Source organism: Rhamphochromis longiceps, linkage group LG14, assembly GCF_057381845.1.
Source record: "Rhamphochromis longiceps isolate RC_006_pf linkage group LG14, R_longiceps_female_GT1.1, whole genome shotgun sequence".
Taxonomy (NCBI): domain Eukaryota; kingdom Metazoa; phylum Chordata; class Actinopteri; order Cichliformes; family Cichlidae; genus Rhamphochromis; species Rhamphochromis longiceps.
The window spans coordinates 31,615,214-31,636,963 of NC_140570.1; the positions used below are offsets into that span (position 1 = coordinate 31,615,214).

Below are 21,750 nucleotides of genomic sequence, written 5' to 3' on the forward strand. Positions count from 1 at the left end.
TTGGCAGCTAGACTGAAGGATCCCCAACCACTGGCACCTGCCAGTAGCTGTATCCCACTCCTGCCCACAACATCTATTCAGCAAATCCTGGGAGACGTCATTAATAAGTAAGTGTTAAAAGGTGGAGCTATAAACTAATTGCACACTGGAATGGGATCGTGTTTAATATTAGAATCCATTACGCTCCGGCTGTTGCAAGTGGAGGCAAATGAATTAAGACAACACGTTATTTACCCGTGCACGGGGCAAATGGAGAATGACAGCAGCGAGAAGGTTGACACTCAACATGGCAGCTGTTACTCACATCTGCTGGCTCCCGAATCTGCAATGCACAGCAGCCCTTTGATATGAGCTGCTATCGTAACTAGCTGACTTTCCTTTATTTCTGTGCTTAGCCTAATCTAGCAGCAGTGGGCAGCACAAAGGCAACATTGCAGAGCAGGGCACAAGGTTGACAACAGCTTCTTTTCAGCACAAAAAGGAAGAGAAGCCATAAGTGTTGGCCTTTAAACAAGGTCAGCAATATGGTAAACATAAAAGATAGCATCAGAGAGTGGCAGCACGCAAGCAGAATACCATTTGCCAAGTAGCTGACTGACTGTGGGTATTGTTATGTGATCAGGTTCAGTGCTAATAAATAAATGTTTAAATCAAATGAAATAAAACTGTAAATGAATGCCATCCATATTCTCCAGGAGCCTTAGATTGGGTCAAGATGAACAAAATTTAAAAAATGACACTTATACCCCCCCCCCCTTGCCTTCTTTTCACCAAGTCTCTAATGAGCATGTCGCTGGCAGAATTAATTTCTTATTGTTTAATTGATCTCCAAACAGCTCTCATCCATCATAGGACTATTCAATATCTAACTCCTTTAATCTCTGTCTACCCCTCAACATTATTCCACTGCACAGGTCATTACACATGGAGAGAAGGCTCACATTGTGCTATGGGCATATTTTACACTGGTCACAAACAAACGCTGACACACCAACACACACACGTAGTCAAAGCACAGTCATATGATCTCTTTCTCCTGGCCATGTATAGCACAATAATTTGTGTTTCTATTAACTATGCATCAAACAAGCACTGCTGAGGCTGCTGTGGTGATACTGACTCCAGCAATGAGGGCTGGTGCACTGGAATGTGCCTAACATCTGTTTTATATTAATGATTCGTAGCACAGCTCGCAAGCTACTGTAATATTCACAAGGGCTATGAGAAACCAAAGTAATTGGGATATGTTTAGGAAGTGTAACTATGTAGTACTACACTAAAAACAGGGCTTCTTGCACTTTGCTACTTCAAAAATCCCCAAATATGCAGTGTAGGTTTTAGCTCCCATATGCTGTTGGACAGAAATAGCATTTCTAGTTGAAAAATAAATGAGAGTAAATGGCTTAAACAATACAGTGTAATGAATATTTGGCTGTGTAAGAGCAGTAAATAATATTTGCCTAGGCTGCGATTAAAATGAATAATGTTTACTTGGCTGGCTGTGTAACAACAAAGTGTTGTTGATTTGGCTGTCCACGGTTAATCCTTGACTGTGGAACAGAGTAATAGCTGTGTCCTCTTTAGATGCAAGAGCAATCGTGAGAGCCTTGTCATGTATCAGCACCCACTGACGTGCCCATCCCAGGGGCAACCACAGCACCATGTCCTGTCCCTGACACAGCAACATAATGAATGGCCTAGCTAATGAAGGCTTACTAATTGATTAGGGAGAAAACAGAGTATTACTCACCCTATGATGGCAGCTCCAAGGGGTGCTGAGACACTTTGTCAATGCACTGTTTTCCCAGTCTGTCCAGCCCTGAGGGTCTTTATATCGACCTTCTGACCAGCATGGACACCAGGCATGAGATGAAGTGTTATTACCTTTATATTTCATTATCCTCTTACATGCTTTATAACACTGAACACTGCATATTTTTGTGTGCATGCACCTATTAACATTAATTCAACAAATTAATGTGTTGTACATCTTACTGCAGGCATACACCAAGCCCAACCAGGTGTGTCCGCCAGTGATGAGAGTGAATGGGGATTTCAAGGCTTTAGACGCCGAGCTGTTGTTCAGTGAAGCAGACAGAAGCTGTTAAGGTGGGAGGTGTATGTAGAGGGCCATTGTCTTTGATTAACTAATTAGTAGACATTATCAAGACTCAACAGAAGTCATTACGAGTGGGCTTTGGTGATGTGGTGCTCATTTTCCCATGGACCTCCAGCCACTGTCTCCTATCCTCTGCCCAGTCTGCCACAGCCCAGGTCACTTATTAAATCTATAACAACTAATTTTGCTTTTTAAATGGAGCTCTAATTGACTTTCGTGTGGAGAAAGCAATGTGGCTGATCCAGCTTGTATTACTTGAATTCCTGATTGAATGTGAATTAGTGATATGGTATTGTGTTTGCACACCATGGAAGATTGCTGGCCCGACTGCTGATGTTCCTCTGTGTCACACATGTCCTCCCTCATTGTCATCCATACATTAATTCACGCCTTTAAGCCAAGCGCTTTCATATCTTTCATCTACCGCTTTCATTTGGTTCTTTGTTTGCACCTTTAGATGAGACTTTTAAAAACCGATGTTGAACTACAGATGGATAGTGAAACACTTCTGCAACCATGGATCAGAATAAAAGCATATCCTTGCATCATTAGCTAAATGTGCTTCAATAACTGCAGGGCAAGTTGAAGACAAACAGAACCGAGTACAGCTTGTGTTTATACCATCTCAGAGGCAAGTGGTTAATACTGCAGATCCAGTGGGTTGCACTCTTCTGTTGAGCTCAGACAAGTGGTGTCCTCACAGGCAGGGGCCAAACCATAATCAAGAAATTATCATAATTCACTCTAATCATAAGTGAAGGAGGGCAAAATGACTGAAATTAAATTCTGGATTACAGCCTCCGATCGCAAGGATGTTTCAGTAACTGCTATTTTCTGCCAGCTTTTTTAATATATGTTTACTATACTTGTTCCGCCAATTAAAACACTAAGTCAAGGGGAGTGCTACAGGTTCACTGTGAAGCAACAGAAACGGGCATGCACAAATTCTGGTACGGATTTATACCGTTTGTGTGTAATGAGAGGGGCAAAGGCTGAGTGATGTGATTGCTCGGTGTGCTGTATGGCTTTGCTCCCAGTCTAGGGCATTAGGCAGCTCCTCTGCAGTGGTAACAGCATGCTGGGAGAGGGAAGGAAGCAAAATAAAGGCCTGGTCAGAAAGGGCCGTTCTGGTCTAATTGAGTCCTTTGGGCCGAGGCTCCACTGATCAGAGACTTGTTACAGGAATCCGGTTTCATGGTTTCCAAACAATGAGATTTCAGAGAAGGGATTTGTAGTCCTTTGGGATTCCATCCTAACCTTTCTGTGATTTTTGTGGTTCTCTCTTGGTTGTCTGCCTCTGTGTTCCTCTGTTTTAAATCCGATTACTTCTACAATATGGAAACACTCGGATGAGCTAAGCAACTGAATTTCATATGTGAAGCAAAGCAGCAACACTGTGCATTCACTACGAATGTGGTGTTTGTCGATGCCAAAGGTGTGGATTGTTTATCAGAATGAAAGTCTGCTTCAACATTAATTGAGCTTCCTTGATTCCGATGTGGATATTCAGCTCATGATGCTCACTCACAGAGCAAACACTATTTCTCGGTCCACTCACAATGTAGCACACAGGTTAAAAGACCGAAGTTAAGAATGTTTGCGCTGATGGACCATAAATCCAAAAACCAATATTCAGAGCTACTGTCCACATGATTAAACATTAATCATGCAGAGATGTGCAGAGCCAAACACACATATGGTGTTGACTAAGTTTGCTTTACAGCAGTAAATAAAGCTAAAAGGTGAGAAATGTGAAAAAAAAATTCAATACATAAACACCAAATCTGTTCAGCTTTCTGAATCTGATGTTTTAAACTCAGAGGATGAAACAGTACACAACCAAAGGAGAGAAAAATGCATAATGATAGCAACACTCATCAGAGGCTCCTGAGTACAGAACACAGCAAAAACTAGCTTTAGAGCTGTTGCCCAGATGAGAAACATTCACAACTTCTACAAAGAAATTCCTGGGAGGAAGACATGTTTTCTTGCTTGCTCTTTCTTCCTTTCACCCTTTATCTCTCTGGCTGTCTTCTTCTCTCTAAACAATTCCTAGGAGACAAAAAACAACAAAGACAAACGACTTTGGCCTTTTAAAAGAAGCGTCAAACCTCTCCCTCCAGTGTGCAGAGGATCCACGGAAGTCTGCGTGTTTCTTGCTCACCTCCTGCAGTGACATTAAGCACTGAAGGCTCTAGATGAGCTTCCTGTGGAGCTGTGACAGCCAGGACAAACACAGGCACTGTACTGGTTTAAACAGACACTAGGCCCACTCAAGTGTAGCAGTTCATAAATTAAAGACATGAGCAAAGAGAGGAAGAAGGGAGACTGAGCAAATACAAGCAGCAAACACATGACAGAAAACTATCTCCCATTTGGCTTGTCACTCAACTCAAGAGAATGTGGCAGAAAAGAGGGAGAAGGAAAAGCTAGAAACAGCAAGAGAAGATGTGGGAAGGCTAATAAAACTATATAATTGTTGATTTAAATATTTGGTAAAGCTTTAGAAAAGAACAACTGTTCAAATCTAACAGCTACACGAGAAACACATTGAAAGCAATCCAAGGCTAAAATGTATGCTTTTCTTTTTTTCTGGTCTAGAGAAGAGGCAAATGGGGAGGAGGGAAATGGAGAACAGGCACAGTGCCTCATCCACCTGATGCCATAATGCTTTCTTGCGTGGCTTTCTTTTGTAACACAAGTCCTGGGCAGAGGAGAAAGGCAGACACAAAGAACAGACAGTACTCTCTGCAGGACCCTCTTTGTGCCATCGCCACTCGCAGGCGGCAGGACAAAGCTGTCAGCTGCCTGGACACCTCGTTAGCCCCGCTCCCTGCAGCTCTCACATGGCACAGGGTTGACTGCGGCCCTCCTGCAGGGACTGGCTCATCGCTACAGTGGAGCTTCAGCCACTGAGAAATACACACATACACACACAACATGCGACCGTACAGCATTAAAGACCAAAGGAGAAACACAGTGCTATAAAACACACCTGTTCTACAGAAGGTTCAAAGTCCTCCATTCACAAGCCTTTCCATGGATATTTGCTTTGGTTGTTAAAGCTGATCTTTTCAAATGCAGCCCACAACAAAAGCACCTCAAGCTTGGTCGAGATGGCTGAGGGAACAGGATCAGACTTGCACACTCTGATCTTTTTTCTTTTACATTTCTTCAGTTAATGTAGGACGAAGAGTTGGAAATACAAAGACAAAGGGGTTAGCTGAACCTAGACGAAACAACCAATGCAGAAAAAAATCTCATTTATTTTGAGCGACCAAACTGAACTCATCAAGCAAGTTTTGACAATAATTGTAGCAGTTAATACTACACTACATTTTAGCATAGCATTCAGAGTAGGTTGGGGACTAAATGACATAAACTAATTAAAAGCTGGAAAAGCAAATTTTAAAATGTTCTATTAAATACTTCTATGATTTCTACATTCTGAGGTTTCCAAGTGTTTCTGCTCAGTCTTCCGAAGGCACTATAAAGCTGTTTTGCTATCACCTACAGTCTGCTCCTGTTAGTACTGTGTAGAATTTCAAGTAGGGTAAGTGCTTAGTTTGCTAAGACCAGGCCAAATAAATATGCAGGAATTAGTTCCAGCTTCACACGCTGTTAAAATAGGATCCACCAGTCAATGCACCAAAACAACCCCATTCACCACACTTCACTTCATTCTGGCTACAAAGAAAAGCAGAGTAAATGTCATATTCACACACACACAAAAACACACACAAAATTCAAGGATAAACATACTCCTTTTGATTACAAATATTTATGTTTATAGGTACTGTGCGTGCTGATTTTTTCTCATTGCCACATTTGACTTTTCCCAAGCAATGCTTACATTTTTCCTCCTTCAACATTCGGACATGCTTCTCTGACTTCTTACAATGAAGGAAAAAAAATGCAGTTCATTCAAGCAACCGGTTCATGTCAGTCATGTGCAAGGTTTTAACCACTTCCACCCTTTAGAATATTATTCACCGTGTTGATCTTCAAAATAAGTACAAAAAATCCCTCACATTAAAAATTATAAAGGTGCTGCATGAAATGAGACACCACAGACGAATAAGCAAACACAATAACCAACCTTCAATCAAAGCAGATGTAGACTTTGCGGCCATTAGAAAATGCTGATGTACCAAAAGGCAGCAATCAGTCAGGCTGGGTGTAGCCACCTCCCATGTATCAGTCTGGACACCCTCGTTCAACAGCTGTGGACTCATATGTTACTGTCGCACTACCTGCCACTGTCCATCCACAACCATACCACCCACAGCACACATCAATCATCCCGCTCCTGCTGCTTTTTAATCTGTTTCCACCCCCAAAGACCAAGGACGCTTCAAAATTACAGTGTAGAAAGGTCACTCCATCCAATTAGAACATCATCAGGGATGCACACCGCAGGGTCATTGCCTGAACCATTGTAACACATAGTAAATCCAAGTACCCAAGAAAGAACCCCCACTCTGACAGGCTTCAGAAAGGCAGACAGAATACTCAGTAGTATTTTCAGGATGAATCTGTTAGAGACAAGTTGTTGTTGGGACAGATTTGAGAGTTAATGGCATGTACAAGTGCTATGATAGGCCTATTCCCTAAAGATGAACAATATTATCATCATTCCTTATGTTGACCTTGTGATGACCCCAGCTTCCAGATCAATGAGGTCTCAAATCAAGATTAGATCAAGCCTTTATATCGTTCCCCATCATTCTAGTAACTTGCTCATCACAAGGATTCTTCCTCATAATAAGACATAACTGGACACACAGAAAGTGCCAGGCCTTCTGGAACAATAGAGAACTTTTGGACCAAGCAGAATGATGGTAAGAACCATGTGGAGACCATTGTTTTGGGTCGGCAGAAGGAAAATAGCTAATGAGAGAGTAGAGCGAGAGGGAGACAGTGAAAGACAGAGGGTGGGTCAGTGAGCTTTGAGCCACTCGTGGGCTGATCTAAGCCAATTAGACGCAAGTGACAGCTCAGCTTCATGGTCATGACACAACTAGACCACAGCACTGCTCTGAGCCCCCACACCCCACAGTACAAGCCTGACTTGGACCCCAACAAGCCTTTAACACTCCACCCATAAAAGCCTAAATACCCATCTATGACAACCCCCAACACCCCGGACTGAAGCCAAGAGAGAGGGAGAGTGTATGCTTAACAAAAGATGTTCTCTCCCCTTCTGTCCTGCCTCCTCTGCTCTCCAGAAGGAAGTGGCTGGCTGAGCAGCGCTCTCTGCCTGGCTCCGTTATGGTCGACCAACTCTCTTGACATCTGATGGTGTTGAGAGTTGCTGTGGTGACAGGGAAAATCCACTGACCTTTGCCCTGGTGCTTCAAAACTTGTGAACCCGAGACAAGTGAAAACCAAAAAGCCTGGTGGGGGATACATGAATGAGGAGTTTCAATTGAAAAATGGGGCTGGTTCATATGACCACCAACAGCTGTCATTAGTGTGGCACCTTCATCATGTGAGCTGATAATGGCGCAGCCTTCACAGTATAGATGAGGGGAGGTGGTAGGCCACCAGGTTGTGAGTTGTCAGGGCTCCAGGCAGCATTGGCCTTGTGATTAATGACACAGGGCATTGCGCCACAAGGAGCTCAGCAGCACGTGCCGCACTGGTGGCAACAACAAAAACTCCATACACTGAGGGATTGTGGACTTGTCACACTTTAAAACAGCTAGTCACAATAGGCGGAATATCAAAATTGACATTCATATATAGCAAAATTGTATTAAAATTGTATTTTAAAAAAACCCCATAAATAATCATGTGGCACGCCCATCATGCTGAAATTATAAATGCATGGCTTAATGCGTCCACTCATCTACGGTTGATGGAGCACCAAGTTTACGAAATCTGTGGATGGCTTTTTTTCGGGGGGTGAGGAATCAAGAAATGCAGAAATGAAGGATGACAGGAAGGAGTGATGGGGGTTGAGGGACACCCAGCAGGGGGGTGGGACAGGACAGCCCTCTGCACGTCTAACGTCTGCCACTCAAGTAAGTTAATGATGCCACATTCTTGGGCCAACCATCCCCCTGCTGCGTGCGAGAAAAGAGAGACAGAGATAGGCGACTGAGGGTGTCGTGTCTTGGCACATGGAAACAGTGAGAAGAGGTGAGATGCTCTTGTAAGGTGGGGGGGTGTGGCACATTGGTGAAAATTTAGGGTCTGAGAACATTTATGACAGTCAACACCCCATTTGGCACTATTGAGTGATACATGAATGATACAGTATACCCCTCCTCTTTTTTTCTCTTCTCAATTACATGGCTGTCTCCTGCCTTCATCAGCATGCTTTATCGAGTCAAATTACTAATTAAGGTTTATGAGAAGTTCTGCTAATTTTGTTAGCAGTCAATCACAAGGTCGCTATTTGGTTTGTGATAGCAAGAAGGGGAACGCGATCAGCATTTTGGTTTCAGAGCAGAGTGAGCATCAATTTAAGGGATAAGGGAGAACCGGAGGAGGGGTGTGGGTTGAAGAGCTGCAAGATACTGAGGGAAAGATAACAAAATCCAGTATAGCCCGTAGCAAATGCAAAAAAAATAAATAAAAAAAACAATCACTTGTTTAGGTTTAGTTTCACAAAATGTCTTTGTGGGGTAAATAAAACTTACTAAAGAACATCATAATACCTACATGAGCCCAGTCAGCCATAGAGCTGGTAATAACAATTCTACTTTCGAGATTATACCACTAATAACAGAACTTGAGTAGGGCGTACTATAAGAATGAAAAAGCTGACAGATCCTCATATCCCTTAATCTATAATTAAATTATCTGAGCTCTTCCTCCTCTGACACAGGAATAACCCTGCCTTCTTGAGCTATTTCTCCTTTCATACATCTCCCAATAACACTAGCATAACTGTATTAGCAGTGTATGCTAGAGATGCTCTCCAGACTGCCAAATGGACCTGAATGCAGCTCTGTTTTCAAGCCATGAGGTCAGATGATGGTCAATCAATGGGAGGTCACATCCAGACCTGGCCAAAGGTCAGCCTATCTGGACCCAAAGGTACAACGGGCCTATCAACCCCTTAACTGCTATGAATGGAACTAAATTATGTGGACAGCTCCCTTCTGCTTCGAGTCAGAGAACCTGATAAGAAGAGCAGTTTGCCCCATTTTTAAACTAATGTTTTATAATTAAAAAATGAGAACAACAAGCGAACGATATTTTTAAATCAGAGCTAATTTTTGCCATTTAGGACTTTTTTTTTGTGCAGTTTTGTGTAAGGGGGGGATAAGTAAATTGCCAAAAACAGGCAATTAAACTAATAACACATTAGCTGCATAAATTATCAACCGACTAATTGCAGATGTATCCCACTCAGCATGTTTTGAATAATATTGTTTTCCATAGCCTGCCCCTACAGCAACAGAAGCCTAGATCGATATTCATGAAGTGTCAGAGTTGCAATTCATGTGTCTGTTGCGCACAAACACCACAGGGACCTTTAAAAGAAAGATGGCAGCACAGCTAACATGTAAATTTCACAGTTAATGCCTGGGCATGGCTTATGTTGGCCAATTAAGCTGTTCTTTTCAGCTCCATTACAACGCTGTGTCTTGGGGTTCATTTTTCCCTTACTGTGCAATTTAGGGCTCAAATGGGCAAATGTTGACTGTGCCAGTTGGACAACAAAGGGGGAATTTGGAGTCTGTTACAGTGTGTGGGCACAGGCATGTGTGTGCTAGTGCATATGTGCCTTTACAAACCTTGCCTTGTGTATGAGAAACAGCTATGTACCGTTGTTCCTGTGTGCCTTTGTGTGTGGAGGTCTAATTTGTGCGTGAAACAGGAGAACACTAATGGCTTCTAAAGATCGGTGGAGTCAAATGAGCGTGCTCATCAGTTAGACACACACCCTTTGGTGATCACTTAGTGTCATTAGATTTCATTTCCTGTGGAATAAGAGGATCTTGGTAGATCCCAGACAAATCCCTGCAATCATAGCAACACTTCAGATGATTCACTGCCTTCATTTCATCCTTACTGGGTGGCGGGTGCTGTTGCGTGTGGTATTATTAAATTTAGACTGTTACACTAACAAGATTCATTCGAAACACACCACCAGTATGACATGACATGATTTATTTTCCACATTTTTTACTAAATCAGGAAGCAAAAAGAAAAGACAACTAACCGTCCAACCATTTGAACACACACACACACACAGACGCAGTGAAACAGAGACAAACACATTCGGCACCTGCATGTTCGCTAATAACTTTGCCCTGTACAGTGTAGTGCACAGGGGCCAGCAGCAAGAGGCACTGAGATAAGATTCTGCTTAGCATTTGAATAGAGAGTTCTGATTTCTATTCAGCTGGCCTTTGGCCATGCTAGTACTGAAGTGGTCTGGGCAAGTCTGTCTGGTGACTGGTCTCCACCGTGCCAGCAAATATGCAGGCTCATATCTGGCAATGTGCAACGTCTGTCAGTGTCCCGGTCTGTCTGTCTGTCTGTCCGTTTGGCTGGATCAGTGTCTGGCCGGTTAATAATCAGCCTGGCTAGCTGCTAATCATCCTCGCAGCTGCAGAAGCAGGTGGCCACACATACCACAGCTCCCAGTCTCATTCACCATGTGATGTCATTTCACTGCACCTGGTCATACTGCGTTACATATAAATGAGCAAGATAGTTTTCCCCTGTTAAACGAAGTGTCTGTCCCTGAAGCGCAAAACCTTTGACATTTATTTCTCACTGGAGTAGATGGGCAGCTTACTGTGGTGCATTGGTGGCTGAGTGAACGGATCACATTTTTGTGACTCATCCACACCTTGGCCAAGTCTGGGACGGATCCCACAGCAGTCTAACAGGCACAGGCAGCAGTTAGCACCCAATCCACATCAAAATGGGAAGCTATTAGCTCTGGAACACACAAGGTCACCTTCAAAACACACACAGCATCTATGTAACTTCCTTTGCTGGCGTGCAATGGACGGAGCAGCACAATCATGTAGGGGCCAAGCTGCAAAGTGGAAAGGAACCACAGCTGTTTTAGAAAGTCCTCTCAAACATTTGATCTTGTCTCCCCTCACTTTTGAAAGTGACTAAAATACTTATAGTATCAGTTTCAAACAGCAGGAAAGGAAGTGAGCGAGGGGGGGAGTGGAAAAAGGGAAAGATAGCACAGAGAGAGGGAAAGAGAAGGAAAGAGATGGAGACAGCAGAGACTGGATGATTAGGTTTCAACGCTGGTCTGCAGCTGTTGAGGGCTCTAGGTGTCCCTTACAGCAAACGTAATCCAAGTCAAACACATTATCTGTCTACGCCATGGAAAAAAAATCACAGTCATAACACATCCGGATCCTCAATAACGAGCGTGATGCAGGGGCAAACAAAGCTCAGTGCAAAAAAGAGAACAAATAACTGCATAAACATATGAATTAATAATGAAGAATATTCCACTGGTGATTGTTTTTCCCCCTAAAAACCACAAGGCTAGAAAAGCAATATACTATGAATACTGTGCTTCTTATGGTCAGTTTGCAGTATGTGTTTTCTCCTCCTCCCTTCCCCGGTTCGCTTCTTTCTCCCACAGTTCAGTTAAGAATGTAATGAAGCTGAACTGCTGCATCTCCTACATTCCCCAAGGGCTACTTTAAGGAGGGAATGTCCTTAATGTTTGAACAACAAGAAAAACAGCCACAAAAGCCATTTACCTTAAGCATTTTTAAGTTTGCTTATGTACTTGTGTAAATGTACCTGTGTACTTTTGTGTGCACAACAGTATTTAACAGGACATATCCATCAGAACACCAGTGTGCAGTGTGACATATGCAGCCCAAAATACACACACTGAAATATGGACCTGGCTGAGTCCTGACCCTTTCACAAGAGCATTGTGCACCCTGCAGCGTATGGTGATGGCATGCATGCATGTGAATAAATGTGTTTTTTAAGGGTGTGTAGGAAAGTATAAGGAATAATGGACATTTGAACCAGGAACTTGAACACAGAACAAACACGGCACTTCACACACCAGAGCCTGAATCAATTTCGGTAACATTTGATTCAAACCCACAACAGCTAGTGACTGAACTTCAGCCCTTCATCCTGTCACCTCCTCCCTGGCTCCGCATGATGGATTACCATCTCTGGCAGCCTCAGAGGGTCTTAGAGAGAAGGGAAGGTGGGTGGGGGAGGTCAGTTACGACAGGGACATATTCATCGGAAGGGAGCGCTAGGTTAAGGAATTATGGTATGACAGAGATCTGGGGTGGATAGGAGAGGGCAAAGGGGTTTTCAGGGGTCAGAGGATCCAATCCCGGCTGGACGCAATGGCAAGCCACCCTCAAAATGCAGTGGTCTACAGGGATTTAACTCAGGGTCACATTTTTGATTAATATTATTATCACTCACTTGTCCTTTCGCCCACTTGCCAGAAAATAGAGTGGTGTCACACATATTAATCCAAATCTGGTAAATGGCACACCTGTGCAACAAATTAAAATAGACTTAAAATTGGAAACTTCATGTGTTATTAACAGATAGACACTGAAGATTAGATTAATACGGTGATAAGGGTTTATTGTTTTAATGCTAAACATAACAATTTGCAAAATGTACACAATTCAAATAAACCTGAACCATCACTTAAAAAAATGACAACAGAAATCAAAGACCAATACAGTGAAGAAAGCAAGATCTTGTCACCCAGTCTGTGTTTTAAAGTTAATCAATAATCAGCCTGCAGACATGTTTCAATAATTTAGAGCTCAGTCTACATGTGAAACTGTCTGATACCTGTCTAGAAGGGCTCTCTTTCTACAGTGCTGTCCGATTTGTAAAATTTATACACTCTATGTTAATGCAAAGGTTCTTTTTTAACTTTTTTTTTCTGGTGAGTGAGCATCCGGGGTATGTAGCATGGGTGATGAGAGACATTGTGGAGCAAAGAGGACGAGGCAAAACACAGGCAGGCAGGGAGAAGAGACAAAGCAATAGACCTGCATTGTCAGAGCGGAGAGGCCATCAATAAAAGTGTCACTATGAAGGGAGAAAGAGGGAGAGTGTGAAGAAGCGAGAGCGGGGTATATAAAAGAAACACAACAAAACCTGGTGCGACTGGTGCTTCATCTTGCTGGCCACTAATGGGCGTGAGAAGCGGCTGGTTCAGCACTCTTTGCTTGATGGCTCACTCCTCCTGTGACGGGCCATGGCATCCTTGACCGAGCGCCACGCACTTACTTAATCCAGTTTGTACACTCAAAGGTGACATAATGGTATAAGTAGAGAGGTGAAGTTTGAAAGAAAAGGAGACAAAAAGACTGATAATAGGCTGAGAAAGATGGTCAAAGGTCATCCCAAACTTGGATCTAAGTACTCGATCTCTTCGCCACCTACTCACCACATTTTCCATCTTTGTCTGCAGCTTTTGTCACACCTCTACATTACTGTTGTCGTGATTCAGCCACAATGTATGTGCACCGTATTTCCCTTCTAGAGTACTGCTGTCGCTTCATCTAAAGGTAATCTATTTCCCTAGGTGGAGCTGGCGAGGTCAGAGCTGGGACACAAAGCCTGCTGAGGAAAGTAAAAGTGCAGTCTCAGGATGTGTACGTGTGCGTGTATGAGAGAGAGACAGTGAGGATGTTAGTGACCGTAGTGTATCCCTATGATTTATCTTCCTGTGAGACTTTCCAAATTTCTGTTCCATTTCTGCAGCCTGGCCTCTTTCCAAGCATGGCACAGGAGTTAGGCATCTGTAGGAGCTCCTCATTTACTGTGACCATCTGTGACTGATAAAGGTGATACGATCAAGCTGCGTGACGCTGTATATGGCTGGAAAACACTATAGCCGTGCATCTGAATATGTGTGTGTGTATGTGTGTGTGCATATGAATAGACAGGAAGATCTCTACAGAGGTCAGCAAACTCCAGCTGACATATTTAATCAGGGATTTTTTCCTCTCTAACACTATCAGGAGAAGATATGTTTCACATGCTTGCCCTCTCTCCCCATCCCTCTTATCACAGGACAACATTCCCACTTTTTCTGCATGTATGCTTTTTGCTTTTCCTCCGTGCTTGTTTCAGCTCAGACAACAGTGAGCTCCAGCAGGAAGGTTTTTTAAATTATTTTTTACTTTTTTTATATGAAAATGTAATAAACTAGAAAATACTTTGGTGTGGTGTGAGCAGCAGATTTATGTTTATTTTATCTGTGTGAGCAACTGATCTTTTATTTATTGAGCAAGTTATTGAAAAACCAGACAAACTGTTTTAGATGGACCCGGAAATTTGTGTTTTACACATCTAAGAACATAAAGAAACAGACACGTCAAGATGTGTGGTATGAATAAAACACTTAGATATTACACTTACAAATGAGAGTTTCTGAGACTGTGTTGTATTTCCTAACTATAGCATGCATCATTAATGCGCTGTAATGGTTGCGCTGTTGCTGTTTTCTTCATTACCCTTCATTATTTCTCAAGGACTCCCACACAGATTAAACCTCAGTCTACCGGGGTTTATACAAGCACGAGGGCAGGTGTTTGTGAACACGCGTGTGTAAGTGCGTGAGTGTCTGTTGTTTGTGTGCACTTGTCACCCCGTTTTCTCATTTCTGAACTGGAATAATGAGTCTAGATGAGCTCAGCAGTGCAGCTCATCCTGACTCCCCACCTGGCTTGCTCCTTTTGGCCCATCCCTTTATTAGCTCCCCCCCTCATGCTGGACACAACAGCAACAGCTTGGTAACCCTCCTCCTCTCTTCAACACTCGCACCTTTCCCAACTCAATTTTCCTGCTAATTACCTTGTTGTACGAGTACCAACTGCTACCTAACGATTCACTTAATTGCAGAAGTGGTACATTAGATGATATCAAAGGACCTTTTTAAAAGTCATCCAATCCCATTCCAAGCGGCATTTAGAACCAACCCAAGACATCTGTTTCATTTCAGTGTCATTTGCATTTTTAAAGGTTAAAACCGAACAAAGCTGCAAAGGTATACATCTAAAACTCATTTTTTTTGTCTTCATTTATATGTGGTGCCTTTCCCCTGATGATTACATACAGTTAATACACAAGTAGACATGTCAGAGGGCCTATATCACAGTTGGCACTCAATTAAAAGTGATATGTGCTAGTTTCAGGTGGATGTAGTTTGCGTCAAGCACCTGAAAAGATTGGGCTAGTTAACGTTTTCCTTGGGATCCTATTGCCCCAGGTGTGCCTTGTCACACTTACATATACACAGATACTCGCAGTGCTAGCAATTTATGCAGCAGCGATGGCTGCAGCTTGCATTTCTGACACAGGCTTCACAATGATTTATGAACCTGCTCATTGACCTAGTTTATCCTGAAAAGAGAAAAGGGGCACATTCTCTTATATGCAGTATATCCCATATTGCTGGCCTGGAGTCAGTTTTGAAGAGGAGTAAGATTACAAGGCAGGCTGCTCCGATACCCTCTAGGCAACACATTTACAAGTTCTCTTATCTTCTGAAGTACAGGACAGTGAACAACAGCTATAATGAAATCTCTCCCAAATGCAGCAGAGTGATGTCTGGGCATTATCCCCACACTCTGCACATGCACCATGGAGCTAGATAACACAAAGCAGTCCATGTTCTTGTCCATCTATTTGTGCTCAACATCCAACACTTAAAGGAGACAAGGTTGCAGACCTAAGCCCAGTAAAGGCACAAGTGCCCCTGCCCACTCGGGCCCACATTAATAATGCATTGGCACCTCTTGGAGGGCTCTTCCCCCTTTGCCTCTTCACTCCACATTTCCTCCTCTAAAAGAGAGAGTGGTGAGTCCGGCCCAGCTTGATGCCTGGCATGCAGCAGCGCCACTCTGTTCAGTGGACACAGAGTTCAATCTGTTTCAGAACTGCAATTCAATTATCTCACCAGGGTCCTGTTCAACCACTCGTGAATGGAAGGGGGGCAAAGGTGCGTTCAATACAATGGAGGGGGAGATCGAGGCAGGGGATGGGGGAGGATTGGGGGGGTTACAAGACATATCATAAACACAAATCCAGTTCAACATGGATATAGATTTAAGACTTTTTCTTGTGAGATTAGCTTTGGCTTTACAATCACTGGACGGATGTCAGGACCTGATAAAGCTAATCACTGCTGTAAAGCGAATGCAGAGGGATTTAGCACATCGCCCCCCCTTCTGCCCCCGCAGTCCCCTGAAGACCTGGCTGTGAAAGAAAACTGAGAAAGCCCAGGGCCCAAAACAGACCAGGCATGGAGCGTGCCGCAAAGTGCCCCTCCCTCTTCTTCAGGCTCTATGATACCCTTATCTCAGTAAAAATGAAACACACAGAGGAAATACGCTGCAAAATGGGCACATTTTTTTTTTATCACGGAGGTTAAATTTCTAATCATCACTTTGTAGATGTCAACAAATACCTAAAGTTTACTGGAAAGGAACATAATTATTTGGTCATCTAATCACATTTAAAAGACCAAAAATAGTCTATATTTAAAAGACGGAAAAAGATAGTGTGCTCTAACCATGACAAAAGTACAATAGCAAAAGACTCTGGAGCTCTGCACTGTTTCGGACCATTTTGGTACCTTAAGCCAGATACTTGATTAGCTCAGAAAGAAATGCTGCCAATCAGCTTCAGGAAATTCTTCCTCAAGATGCTCAGGATTACCTACAGTATTATTAAAATTGAAACAAATAATTAATGTCTCCATATAACACATTACCTGAATATTTAAACATCTTTTTCCTTCTCCTCACCTTTTCCATTTTCTTCAACATGCCTCTGAGGGCTTTGATCTCCTACTATTAAAATAATTTAAATCAAAATTACCCTACTTTAACAAAAAGTCACATTTGTGCACCATCACACTGTAATCAAGTAGCACAGTGAATGACTGTCAAACAGAGCCTTTTCCTGCACCCACACTCCATCTTTGTCAGGCCACCATTGCCGTCATTCTCAAACTGCTATGCCTCATACAGGCTCCGGCCAGTATGCTGTCACTATAATGAATACTGAAGTGTTCAGCTTATTTCACGTTTTCATAATTGGTCCTTGTTAAGTGTTTTACAGCAGAGCTAAAATAAACCAAACTCCAATTAGAAGTCTTCACTGTAATTTAAAAAGTAAAGACCTCAAAGTACTGAGTGAAAAATTCAGTGTATTTGTTTTTTTAGCCAGCAGTGTTGTCTTATGATGGTGTATTGTATAGATTACTTTTACACCATTCTTTTGTTATACCTTGTATAGTGTATGGAGCTACACAAACATGTCCAGTTCTGTACACTTGTTTGTTGCCTGTATGCTGAACCCTACTCTCAAACCTGGCATCACTGTTAATACCCATCAGATGTGCGCTATACATATTTCTTCACCTAGCTCTGCTCTTCCCTCCTGCCCTAGTGACCCCTCACCCTTCACCTTTAAGCCATTCAAGTAGTCAATGCCTCTATTCAACCCCCTCTGCTCCTCAGTCCATATTACATGAGAAAGAGGGAGAGCGAGACCATGAGAAAGAGAGAGAGAGAGAGAATACTGAAGAAGAAAGGCTAAGAAACCGTGTTAGAAGGAAAAAAATAAAATAATCGAGAGGGTTCATCAATTTTTCATGAATTTTCATTTAGAGTGGGAGAGGCCTCTTACAGCAATCGATAGATCAAGCTGCTGTCACACAGTTAGCACCTGGGGGCCACTGGAAGGCCCTCGGGAAGGCAGGGCAGTGGATCAGAAGCAGAGACCAACCCCCTCCAACCCATTTCCTAAGGATCAAAAACTAACTATGAATTTTACTGTCATCACCTCAGAAATACAATTACAGGCAGAGGATGTTGTTCCTGCTCTCTTTTGTCTATAAATCTAAAACATTTGATTTCCAATTTTTGCTTGTTTTATGTTGTCTAAGGAGTCCAGCTCAACATTTTGAGAGACTGTCTAAAGTTTGTCACTTTCATGATAAGAATTCTCCTCTTCCACAACATAAGGACATAGGGACTTTCCCCTCCACCTTATGGGCATTTTGAGGTGCCTGGGAGTGGCTGTATAGGAAGCCCATCCTGAGACTGCTGGGGGGTAGGCTCATCTTCAAAGGTAATTCGATACACAGCTCAGGTTATGCCTGTCACCATTCACCAACAGACTTCAGAAGGCCTGTGCTAAATGTCCATCACAAACTGTGCTTGTCATTCGACCCCCACTCACCTGCGAGAGAGCCATGTCAGCCATGCCATCATGTTCCCATCATAAAGCCTCTCAGCAGCTTTACGTACATACTCCAACCCATACACACAACATCAATATATATCCCTTGGGCTTGGATCACATTTATCAAGTGCATGGAAGAAAAAACTCATTATCCAAAACTCCGACCAATATTCCACAATGTGAGGTCGTAATAGGGTTTAAGTGGCTCTTTTAGACCAGCAGGAAATTAGTATTGTTTGTAAATGGAGAAGAAAAATGAAATTAACTAAAAATAGTGCCAGAAATTGTTGACTTGTTTACTTTAAGTACCTACAGTAGAGACGATGTTTCAACGCTTGATTAGATCAAAAATGTATTCTGAATGTGCTGAATGCAAATCCAGTCTTTCCATCAGTAAGCAGTGAGATCAGGATTTCTCTTTATCTGTCCTTATAAATTACATAATGTGAGCAGAATCATTTTGAACTCCAGCAAAGAGGAGAAGAGACTCTTGACTTACATGCTACTTCCAAAGATGCATTGCGGCTCACAGCTTCTCCCAGGTAGTTCCGGGCCACGCAGACATAGGCTCCCTCATCTGGTTTGCTCCGCCGTCCATGAACGATGCGCAGGAAGAAAAGCGAGCCGGTGGGCAGCAGCATACGGTGGGAACGTGGGTCATCTTTGTCTGTTTCCACCCGCTCTCCATCCTTGTACCACTCCACTGTCGGGGTTGGCCGCCCCTCTGCTTTACAGTTGAGAGTGGCGGGCTCCCCTTTGGATACGATCAGGTCAGAGGGATGCTCCACAATCCGGGGTGGGGAGTCCTCCTGGCGCAGACGGGATCCTGAGGAAAAAAAAGGATGTTTTATGTTCAGTGATGTTATTATATAAGCTTTATAAAGTTAAGAACCTCTTTCATAACAAACAATAGAAAAATAGTGGGAATATGGGGTTTTAATTAATAAACACAACTCATAGCAACAAAATAAATAAGTTGTCTGGGTCGGGAAGACCGACCTCTGCCCAGAGCAAAAGCTATGAGGTGTGGCTCTGAAGCGGTCTCCAAGGTATCAATTGACAACTTTTACTCTTAAAGAAGAAAAACATATAAACAGGTGGCACAGTGAAAGCACATATAAACAGTGTTGTTTCTCAGCAAAGGGGTCCAGGGTGAACCCACTGGTCAGCTGTGGCCTTTATGTGTGGGGTTTTTAACCAGTGCCCACTGGGTACCTACTGCCTTTTACCTCCCACAGTCAAAAGAAATGCATAATAGGTTAACTGGGGATTTTGTCTGTAAGTGTGAATGTCTCGTGAATGATTGTCTGCTTCCATGCTCTGGCCATTTATATTGACTGGCGACCTGTCAAGAATGCATTCTGCCTCTTGCTCCTGACAGCTGGGATAAGCTCCAGTGCCCATGTGACCTTGGATTGGAAAAGCGATTAAGAAAATTGATGGACATATATAATTCAATGTTAAGTATCCCATAAAAAACAAACAAATAGTAACAACTAGGAAAAGAAACTCTGGTAATCCACTTTTTCAAATAAAAAGTAAACTCAAGTTAATATATACTGGAAAAGAAGGACAGCAGAACTTCTACTTTCTGTGTAATGATCCAATATCCACTGCGATCCACTGTGTTCTGCTGAGTTGATTTGGCAGCCTATACATAATTTACAAATGCAGTTACTACTCACTAAGCGACATCTAAAACCATCAAGCTACAATTCAACTCAACAGCAATAGGTATATACAAAAAACCCACCCAAAACAGCTAATCTGGCTACATGTATCCACATTTAAACCCCCCCAATTTTGATTCACATTGTTCAAAAACCAGGTGACAAAAGCAGTTGTTTTTGCTATTTTTCTTGCTGCCTGGACCCAAATAGCAGAGGTAAGTGCCTTTATATATCTGACTTGGGATGGAAGCTTGTAATAAAAGCCTATTAAAGCTTTTAATAACCATAACAGGTTAGTCAAAAAAAAATTCTATCTGCTCTTCTCAGCCCATGCAAGAGCTTGAGAGTAATGGAACTTACAGGCAAACAGTGAATGAAGGCATACAGTTAGCTTACATTAGAATTACACACATAGACCCACATTATGCTGTTTATCTGCCCTCTATATTTGGTTTTCAGAAAAAGTCAGGAAAAGTGGGAGTTCACTATGCAAAAAGCAGGCATGTGATGTGAATATGAATGTTGGGGTCCAGACTAATGTCAAATGCTAATCCCCTGTGGTTGAAAACCTTGGCCCACTCCTTTTCATTAGAGCTTACAGTGGGTAAGCTTTTGGAGCCTGGCAGTTAAGATAATGCTCCCCGAGTCAGAGTGCGCAGTGTGTCTGTGACCAGGTCTTACCCATGGTGATAAGAGGCTGTAGGCCACACAAACGCACGCACACACTCTTATATCAAGGAAGCCATGGGAACCATGCAACAATCAAACAGTCTGATCCAGCAATCAAAGACACAGCAAAGGGAATGGGGAATGAGGCACAGTTTTCCAACAACCCTTTTTTCTTTTGAACCATTCAATACCTCATCAATAACTCTGCTTCAGTTGACAGCTAAATGTTAACCACTCAGTGTTGCCTTAAGTTAAGAGCTCAGCTCTTTGTCTTAAAATGAGCTGTTGCAGGTGTGCATGTGATTGAGCAGAGTTGATGATTGTGCCCTTCCCTGGGGGCAGTACAGTGGGGTAATAGAATGATGCCTGCTGCACAGAAGTGCAGTATACCACATAGGCCTTTGTGCTTATGTAAGGGGTAATTTGAACACAGGATGCAAGCATAACAGCGGTGGTTTCAGCTCTTTGTTTGGCTGGGTTTTGCACATCCCACCACCCGTTACACTTCAACCTCCCAGGGGAAACCAGGACAAGCTGTACCGAGGTCTTTTCTCCTCATGAGTCTACAGGCAAAGGGACACGAGCCAGCAGAAACCTGCTGGTCAGCATAAAATCCACTTCAAAGACCAAGTGTGGTGGATGTGTGTGCATATGTACACACAAACACACACAAAACACACAGATTTAGTCTGGAAATGTGCACTAGTCCACAAAATGTCAGGAATCAGGGATCAGATAGGGACATATTGACCCCTGAACAGGAGGCAGTCTGTTCTCTCTTCTTCCTAATTTGGGCTAATTCCCTCCATTTCCCTGTCATTGATTAGTGATCAGGCCTGGTGTCTTGCACTAACTGGTGCCACAGACAGCGATCTGTAGTAGAGGGGTAGGTAATATTCTGTCCCCAGAGTCCATGATCTAATCTCATTGGTATTATGTGGAAAACTGAAGAAGTATAGCTGGTGTTTGGAACAAAAATCTAAGGTATTTTTCTTGCTATCTTTTTCACCAAAAGTAGGGAACAATAACCTAGCCAGCAGCCAATTTTCCTGTCACAGAGAGGGCAAAGAGCAAGTTTGTATTCTGGCAATA

General features: G+C 42.8%; 1 protein-coding gene across 9 annotated transcripts in view; it reads right to left on the reverse strand.

Annotated features, from left to right (window-relative positions):
* Positions 1-21,750, reverse strand: part of robo2 (roundabout, axon guidance receptor, homolog 2 (Drosophila)) — a 155,017-nt gene that overhangs the window by 121,780 nt on the left and 11,487 nt on the right. For all 9 annotated transcript variants that reach the window (XM_085379670.1, XM_085379668.1, XM_085379665.1 and 6 more), the window contains one exon: positions 18,819-19,145. In XM_085379670.1, coding sequence (XP_085235796.1) covers positions 18,819-19,145 — 327 coding nt within the window. The remainder of the gene's footprint in view (positions 1-18,818; positions 19,146-21,750) is intronic.